The sequence below is a fragment of the Microtus ochrogaster genome, unplaced genomic scaffold (genome assembly GCF_000317375.1).
Source record: "Microtus ochrogaster isolate Prairie Vole_2 unplaced genomic scaffold, MicOch1.0 UNK7, whole genome shotgun sequence".
In the NCBI taxonomy this organism is placed as follows: Eukaryota; Metazoa; Chordata; class Mammalia; order Rodentia; family Cricetidae; genus Microtus; species Microtus ochrogaster.
In genome coordinates this window covers 7,461,158-7,470,893 of record NW_004949105.1, presented here as the reverse complement: position 1 = coordinate 7,470,893, position 9,736 = coordinate 7,461,158, and the positions used below count along the sequence as shown (strand labels likewise).

At 45.4% G+C, this 9,736-nt stretch overlaps 1 protein-coding gene across 4 annotated transcripts in view; it reads left to right on the top strand.

Moving 5' to 3' along the window:
- Nucleotides 1-9,736, top strand: part of Myo16 (myosin XVI) — a 474,821-nt gene that overhangs the window by 303,017 nt on the left and 162,068 nt on the right. For all 4 annotated transcript variants that reach the window (XM_026788802.1, XM_026788803.1, XM_026788804.1 and 1 more), the window contains exon 21: nucleotides 6,068-6,140. In XM_026788802.1, coding sequence (XP_026644603.1) covers nucleotides 6,068-6,140 — 73 coding nt within the window. The remainder of the gene's footprint in view (nucleotides 1-6,067; nucleotides 6,141-9,736) is intronic.

Below are 9,736 nucleotides of genomic sequence, written 5' to 3'. Positions count from 1 at the left end.
TGATCTACTGTGTTCATAAAGCAGATTCAGCAAGTCTAGGAAGAGGCTACCTCTCACCAACAGAGTCACTCCCACTCTTGGAAGGGCTCCAACCCTGCCAACGTGCTGTCCTCCAGACAGTGAACACTGGGGTCTCAGACAGCCCCTGAGATGCTCCTGAGAAACCACAGAATCCGAGAGTAACGCTTGAGGACTCGCTCTGAGATCCGAAGCATCCTGATCGTCTCTGCAGGAGGAGACGTGCAAGCCATCCCATGTCCTCGCAGTTGTGAGCGACCTCTCTCAGCTCCTCACTCTGTGAACATGAGACCTGCTAGGAGACACATTTCACCACCACCCCCCACGTGAGCAGCCTGGAGGCACACGGTGAGCACTTACCCTGGCTTCACCAAACACCTAAGATGAGTACCCTCTGTGGCAAAAATAGGCACAGTTCCCTGCAGCAAGCAATCTTACCATACCAATAAGGCTCTAAGGAGTGGTAAAATAAGATCAGGGTGTTACAGAAGGCTCCACTCCATGAGAAGCTAGGCATTCTGAGACTTTGCTAGTGGACCAGTGGAGGTCAAGACCTCCCTTGTAGGATGAGCCAGTAGCTCTATATAATCCTCAGGATATGGTGTCTTTGGAACTGGAGTCTTACACTCCAGGCTGCACAAGGCAAACTCTGAATTACCCTCCTTAGCTCAGATAATGCTGATAAATTCAGCAGGGCCCAGTGATCTTTGACTCTTAGTGGATCTGAGAAGGCTACCTTTAGTAGATAGATTTTGAATTTCTTTTTTTTTTTTTTAAAAAAAACAAGGTCTTACCATATGATCAGTCCTCTTGCTTCAGCCTCTCAAGGGCTGGTATTTCATCTGTGCATCACCGTGTCTGGCTTGATTAGTAGGTGAATTTTGAAGGTTGCCGATCACAATGTCACTCTTGTAAATCCCATGACCCTGTGAGCTCAACCCTTCCAGCGGCTCTGCCTTATGAAGGTCCAGCTCTGGGGAAAGGTAAGAGCTTCATGGAGAGTGTAGCTTCCTGCTTGGGATGCGGTGGCCCCTACACACAGTGACTTTGTTTGGGAGAGCAGCATGTAGCTGAAAGCCAGCCTCGTCTATCCATTCTGCCAGCCTTTCCCAGTTAGGGGAACATCGCTTTCCCATGGTGAATAACAACCCCTCTTCTTGGAAGATCACAAAACGCCTCCTACTCAGCCTATGGGCCTTTTATCCCTACTGTGTCCTCTGCCCTGATCTGTCTCCCTGAACCACTGGCTCTCAAAGCAGACCATATGGTGATTTTTATTTTATTTTTAATCTCTTGAGTTTCTCTTCACCTGATCTTAAGAATTTGATGACTGTCCTTCACCTCTGTGAGCCAAAGGCTTACTGAAAATGGACTCTGAACTTCTGAAATACCTCTGAATTCACCCTCCTTTCCGCCTTTCGCTGGGTTGTGGTGGGCATGAGTCCTCCTCTGGCACAAGATCCAACAGTCATCACTGCATTGATCACAAGCCCTTACTCCCATAGCCAAGCATTGTCATTCACCTACAAAAGGACACAGACGTCAAGCAAAGGGGAGCATTGACTAGACCCAAGACGGAAAAGAAAGATCATCTGGAAATTACCATGTCCTGGATCCTCCGTCCTCACACCGGTTCCTTCTCCACCACTGCTTTTTACAGTAGGTACTCCGAAGATGAGGACCCAGCATCCACTTGCAGAAGAGGCAGAAGATAACCATACTGACTACTGCATGGCCCTCAACCTGAAAAGGCCAGAACTAGCCTTAGCCTTATGAACATGTACACAAAGCAGGGGGCATGAGCCTGGTCTTCTTTCTTTGTTGTGGCTTCCCCCGCCCCACCCCACTCCAAGATTCATATGTCACATACAAACTTGCAAGATCGTCACTCCCTCTGTGACAATGTATGGCAATCACAAGATGCCCTGTGGTTTCCTAATCTGTGCCCTCTGCCAGAGGAAGTGACATCTTTGTCCAGAGTCCATCCCTAAAATCTAGCTTTTAGTTCACCACAGCAGGTGACTGCGGAAGGTGTCCGCAAACATGGGAGGGCAGACCAACGTTGTGCCGGTTGCTTTTCTTGTCCTTGTGATCCAGTCCCCAACAGGAAGTGAGTTAAGGGAGGAAGGATGTGTCTTGGCTCAAGGTTTGAGGATACAACCCATCATGGTGAGGAAGTGTGGACCGTGGGGACGGAAGTGTGTATCTGAGACCCCCTCCCCATGTCTCCACGAGTGAAGAAGAGGGCAGGGAATGCCGGCATGTGCCTGGCTTTCTCCTTCCCCGCCCCCTTTTATTCAGTGTGCACTCCTGGTCTGTAGACAGGTATTGTCTACATTCAGGAAAGGTATCACCTGCTCGGCTAATCGTCTTTGCTAACTCCCTAGTAGCCATGCCCAGGGGCTGAGTTGACAATGAAAATTGACCCTCCCGGCACAAATGAACTCAAGGGTGAGTTGTATTAAAACACTATGGTGACTGTGTTCAACTTCTTGAAAACTTGAGAACTTCTGCAGTTCTCCTTCAAGGTCTGAGCTACTCAGAAGCCTTATCTGGAATGCACTCCCCCACAGTTACCCTTCTGATAACAAATGGTCTGTGGGGACTTGTAGCAGGTGAGGATGGTCATAAAATGTCATACCCTCAGGTTATTCTGGACTTACTCATGCCAAGATAAACATGTATCTAAGAGCCTATCACTTAGCAATTATTTATCTGGCAAACTCTGTTCTCTGCGTAGTTGGGATCCACAGGAACCTAAGTCTCTTTACTGTTCCGCTGAAGGCCAGCCTGCCTTAGCTCCTCTTTATCTACATGGTTCTGTGGATTCTGCATCCACCTATGACCCTGCATGATCTTCAGGGTGACTTGGCTCCTTCCTTTTCTTTTACTTGGGTGGCTGCTTCCACTCAGTGTTCAGAATTAAGGTGCACGCTCAACTGTTATTAGTTACTCATTCTTAGCTTGCTTCTGCCCAAAATTCCCCTGTAAAACATACAGCAACATAAGAGCACAGGTAACTGGCTCATCATTTGGTGTAGCATTACCAGTCTTATTGCATGAACAAAGAAGTCCCCAGAGACTCGTATCTGTCTTCGATTGGACATATGGACTCGCTCTCTTGGATACATGCCCAGGAGTGGAATTTCTGGGTCATTCCACAATCACTTCTTTAGTTCAGTAAAGGAAGCCAAATCACATTCCAGACTTCCAATTTGGGCTGTCTCTAGGCAAGTCTGAAGGCCCTCGTTGCCTCATTTCTCAGATGCTGTGTTTTGCACCTGCTGTTTTCATTTACTGTAAGTATTTGTCTGTGTTTCCGAGCTGCAGAGCCATCATTTTAATAACTAGAGAGCAATCAGTGGCAGAGCGAGGCTTTATTTACCCAGCCTCCCATCATCCTAAATGAGAGTTGTTTTAGATCCGGGATGCAAGCATTGATATCATCTAAATATTGTTTATGGTTTTTTAAAAAAATTAAACCACATAGTAGGTTGACTTGATCTCTGTTTCTGGAGATATTCTTGGTACCGAGTCTGCATACGGCCTGGCTGCAAATGCAGGCTCTCACAAGGGGACCGTGTTCATTAACAGCACTGGGCTGTGCTGCAGATTTCACAGATAAAAGCGTACAAGAGACTTTTACCGCATTATTTTTATGACAGTCACATGACTTATGGATGCACAGCTTGTGGGTGCCACAGCAGTCAACCTCTTCAGGGACACCCCAACACTAACCTCTGTGCGAATCCAGGTGTTCCCAAGGGCAATGAGGTGAACAGTGAGGTTCAAGCCTGGAAGGCATCCAGAATAATTCTTACCCATCCTGGTGCCCTATTGGTCTGCTCTCTGCCAAAGAAGCCGATTCACCTATAACTTAGCTGAGGCTTTTCTGCCGAGGTTCCTTCCCAATAGCTTGCCTGAAAGAATGCCCTGCATCCAGGCCTTCCAGAAGGCCTCCTTGTCATGTGTTGAAATTCGGTTTAACCCCACTCTGTCATGGCTCCTAAGACTTTCCTTGACTTACCATCTTTTCAGAATGTATTTTCGTCTTGTGACTAAATATGTTTGGAGTTCCTTTCCTGAGCCTACCTGTGCCTTAGAGGACTCTCCAGGGGAACTCTAAGGGATGAGGGTGAACAGAAAGTAATCTGGTTTCTACCTACCATGACACCTCAGCTCCGATGGTGTGTTTGACTCAAGAGTCAAACCTCCCACCCACACATACACATATGATCAAACAGACTAGTGGTCCAGCAGTTAATATTTTGTCATGTAAAAGGTGTTTAATTTATTAATAAGCTCATGTACATTGTGAGCAACCAGGGAAGCTCCAATTAGGACTCTCAGAAAATTGATGTAAAAAGACTTGCTTACGTCATAGCTATGTTCCTTACTCCTGAAAGACTGGGTGTTGGTGAGTCTGAGGCTGTTTATGCTTCTCTCTTCTGCAGCCTACATAAGAGTATCACACCTGTGTGACAGGACAGGAGCTTTCCAGGGGATGGCAGCCATGTTGGTCATTTTGCCACCACAGGCCTCTCCCTGACTGCAAGTTTCTAGAACGGAGGTCACAGACACAACTCCTACTCAGTTGTAAGGATCCAAAACCAGCTTCTAAAGAAGCATGCCTTCCCCTGAGGTCTTGCAGACAGACCTCCTCACTGTACTCTAAACTTACATTTAATTTTGATTGTAACTCTGGATTTTTTTAAAAAAACCATCTTAATTAGTGACTAAACATATTTGGAACCCAATCAGATATTTAAAAAACAACTCAGGTCCTCATGCCTGCATGGCAAGGGCTTTATCCTCTGGAGGATCCTTGTGCATTGTTTAGTGTGATTGACCTTACACAGTTTCCAATTCTTCTAAAGAGTACATTTGTTTGTAGCTTTTCTCTTGACTTACATTGTTGCTGAACATTTCCTATGTTTTCATACAATTTTGTAAGCATCAGTAGAATATTTGCCAGTTATCAAACTAACCAAGCAAAGATGAGAAGTAAGCACAAATCCTGTTTCCCTTTCCTGAGCATGCTCTGTTTCCTCCTGACTTTTTGTCTCTACTTAGGCAATGCTCTGTTTAGAAAGTCCCTGTAAATAGGACCGTTCTTACTACATCAATGCACTACACATGAATGACACTTAATTCCTTATCTTGGTTGTGGGGCATTTCTTTGGGTACCACTATAGTTAGCCAATGAAAAGCCTTGGTCATAGGCCTCTAGTGATATTTTAGCCATTTCCTTAGAATGAGCGCCTCCACATGGCAACACCAGTGCAAATGACTCAAACATTTTCCTGGCTTTGTTACGATCAGAGTAATTTCTGAGGGAACATCTGTCAGTTTAAATTTCCAAAATGTATATGGCAAATATCTTCTCATCAGTGCCTGGAGTCCGGGTGCTCAGAGCCACCCTCCCTGTCCTTCCTCACCTGCCACTTGGACACAGACACTGGGACTCTCACTATCACGAAGACTGCCTTGAATTCCCACAAAGACAGTTCATATTGAATAACAAAATGGTTTAAATTTGTCAATGTTGCCCTTTCTTTATAAACAGTCCATGAGGAAGATAACAGCAGGAAGGGTCAAAACTTGACCCATTGGAGATCACCTACCTCCTAACGTAGCTTTTATACAGAATAGACCGCCCTTGACTGTGTGAGGAACCTGGAGTGCACACAGGGAGAGAGAGCATAGGGAGAGGGAGCCACAGAGCAAGTGGATTCACAGTTCTGAGGGCCAGCAGGTCTGGTCTAGTGGGAAGGACACAGACACAACTCCAGAGAAACAAGTATGATGTCACCCATCCATAGGTCTGTTTCTAACCTAGTAAGCAAGGTGCATTTATCAGTGTATGGTGTGAGGAGCAGCCTTAAAGGGGTGGCCTGGCGCTGCCAACTTTCAGAGTTTTCCTCCAGACTCCAAAGTCACTGTTGACTGATTTTTCATTGAAATCAGCTGTGACTCACTGTGGATTTGCAGTCTCCTTAGAGAGGAGGCTACTGAGAATGCCCGTTTATTCTGCTCTGTTTCCTTCCAGCACACAGACATTGGACATTGGAATACTGGACATTTTCGGTTTTGAGGAATTTCAAAAGAATGAATTTGAGCAAGTAAGTCAGTTTTCTTTTTTAATTTTGTGAATGTGAATTGATTTTACAACTTATGGTTTGTATTAAGCTATTCAAATATGGACTTAACAAAGGATGCCCTCTCCTAGTTCAAGTTAGCATTCCTGGTGTCTGGCTGATCCATTATCACTCCATGGTTCATGTGCTCAGAGTCCTGAGTTTCACCGTTCTTGTGAAGGTCCTTAGCTGTGTGTGGGCACGTGAATGTTGTGCTTGATCAGAAGATGGAGAACAGAGGCATCTGAGATTGGGAAACAAGCCTCAGAGAGCTTAGCTTGCATCAGAATGCAGGGTCCCTGCTGTGTGTCGTGCTGTCCTTTGTGGGCTCCTCTCCTGTGACATTCACACACAGAATTGTTGGAGAGAGCCACACGGTCAGTCGGATTGGAGAATTGTGAGTTGTCTTTCATTCACTTCCAGTTGAGGATGAGAAAGATCTTATCAGCATATACATCTTAGTAGTACTGTAGGAATAGTTTTTAAAGCAAATGAAAAGTAGTTAAAACTTAAATGTTAAAGAAAAGCAGAGATATTAGTGACCTGCATGGGGGGAGGGCCATATAACTACACAACACTTAGAAAAAAATGAATTTGTTGTTGCTTGTTTGTGGAGCTTCATGTGTAATTTGTGATTGATTTATTTGTCTTTATTTTCTTATTTTACGATGTGGATATCAGTGATACTGGACAAGGAGTTACATAGAATCCATGTGAAGTCCAGGTCTGTGACTTTTAGTGGCAGAGATATCCGGGCCAAAGTGGATTGTCTCTTGTCATTCTGGCTTTCCTACTTATGTGAACAGCCAGCTTGCAGAGTGAGAGACGAGGCACCGACAACAGCAGCAAGAGTGGTGTAGGATATCCCACTGTATAGTTTCCTGTCTTGTGGGGACACTGGAAACTGTGCTTTTGCTCAGTTTTAGTAGAAAATAGCTCTATATGTCCTCCAGTCTAGGGTTAAGAAAGAGAACACTACTTAGAAGACCACACAGGCCAGGTGTCTCTTTCTTCACACTTGTTCATACCTGCCTGTATGTGTTGTATAACTGTAGTTAGTTATGAAGGAGATGAAGAGAATGAGCTGAGCCCTTGCCCACTGCACCCAGGTCAGTAGCTGCACCCCAAGATACAAACACACACACACACACACACACACACACACACACACACCTCCATGTATACAATGACATCCACTGTTTGCCCGTGTCCCAGTAAATGACACACAGAAATTTTTTGGGTTAAGGCCACACCACAACCCCTGGCATCCCTGTATCAAAGAGTCTGGAATGTTCGGGTGGAAGTTCCTAGATTCCACCTCCGAGAAAGCCAAATGATGACCCCTCCCCAGAGATGCTCAAGACCACTCCCACAAGGTATTTAAATTGTAAGTCAGAGAACAAACACTTGGTTTTCTGGTCTTTCTTCCCTGTTTCCTCTCTGGGGGGCTGGAAGATCACCTGGGAGCATTGGTATCCATTAAACCTGGGCTTTGTCTGATTTGGATCATTGCCCCAATGGAGAGGCTCATTGGGGTGCAGAAACTTTCCAGAAATCATAGTGGGAGGATGTCCCGGGAAGTTCCATTCTAGGGAGACTGGCCTCCTGCACTGTCGTCCCACAGCCAGGCTCAGGTCACACGTCCAGTCTGTGCTCACAGATGATGTACACAGTATCCGCGCTGCTTCTTTATTAAAACATACTTTTTCCCACCATCACACGCATCCCTTATTCTTTCTTTCTGCTGGGTGTTTTAATGATGTATTTCAGAATATACTCACCATTTGTGATTTCTGCATATCAGGAAGGGACGTTTTCCCTTAAGATCTAACACATGAATCAATCTTTTGTTTAAATGTTACTTTTAAGCACTGATGGGTAAAATGTCAAGATTGATTCTTAGACTTTTATTATGAAAGAATATTTATTTTAATATCCCATTTTCTTAGCAAGTCTGCCTTGCTGCTGTACATAATGGTGACCAGGAATCTTCTGTAAAGATAAGGTTCTTCTTAGTCTAAATGCAAAATCTTTACCTGAAAGCAGAAAATTCCAAAATTTGCATATGAACTTTTTTTTAAAAGGCCACTGGTTTGATTCTCTGTGGATTCCTTTGTTGCGAACAGGACTTCCTCATTTTCCATTCCACTGCACACTTAAGCGGCAATGCTTAAGGAATCCTTGCTGTATTCATGAGCACATCTGAGGGATAGTGTTGCCTCCCTAAGCATTCATTCCTTCCTGCTTTGAGCTTATTGACGGATGATCAGCTATTGACTAAAGTGCCAGCTCCACACGGGTTTTGAAATTGTCTGGTACATTATTTTGTACATAGCTGAATATTATCAAATATGTTTGCAATTGAAATTTGTGGAGGATAAGACCGGGAAAGAAGAAAACGTCGCAGTGGGTTTGCTGGTGGTTCTTGCTCTGTAGCGAACATCGTTAGGTGGTTAGAAGAGAGACACCCTGGAGGAGGTAGCAGGAAGCTTCCCTACCTCTGTGTCCTTCGTCACCCTAACGGGTCAACGTGGTGCTATGGCACACTTCACTATCTCTGTGCTGTTGTCACAAATTGCCCTACACTGGGTAAACAGCACACAGTCATTGCCCACAGTTCTGGAGTCTGGAAACCCAAGAGTAAGATGCCATAGTTTCCAGGTTCTGAGGCTGCTGAGGACCTCTTCTTATTTGGAGAGCCCTTTCGCACCTTTTTATTGTGGGATGCAAAAGCCCGCACTATAAAAGCAGTCATGCTGTTAACCAAGACAGTGGTCCCATTCACATACCCACTGCCTTCCAGCCCCATAATTGTTGGTATAAGATTTCAATGTAGGGAGGCGGTGGAACTTTCTAATGAGTTACAACTTCTTGATTTATCATTATCATAGTTGCCGTGACCTTGGCAACTCTTTTAAAGGAAAACATTAAATGGGACTGGCTTTTAGTATCATCATGGCAGGACATGGCATGATGCAGGCAGACATGGTGCTGGAGGTGCACGGAACTGGGGATTCTACATCTTGATTCACAAGCAACAGGAAGTGAACTGAGACATTGGACATAGCTTGAGCATATATGAGACCTCAAAGCCCACCCCCATAGTGACACACTTCCTTTAACAAGGCCACACCTCCTAATAGTGCCTTTCCCTACGAGCTTATAGAGGCCAGTTACATTTAAACTACCACAATAATGAACATAATCTTCTAGATTATGTAACTCTGCAGTAGTGTTGGGTGATTCAGTGGACAGAAGTCTGCTATGGTAGGGATGGACGGATGGATGGACGGGCGGATGGATGGATGGATGGATGGATGGACGGACGGACGGATGGATGGATGGACGGGCGGATGGATGGACGGGCGGACGGACGGACGGACGGACGGACGGATGGATGGATGGGCGGATGGATGGATGGATGGATGGGCGGATGGATGGATGGATGGATGGATGGGCAGATGGATAGATGGGTGGATGGATGGATGGATGGATGGATGGATGGGCGGATGGATAGATGGATGGATGATGGATGGATGGATGGATGGATGGATGGATGGATGGATGGACAGGCAGATGGA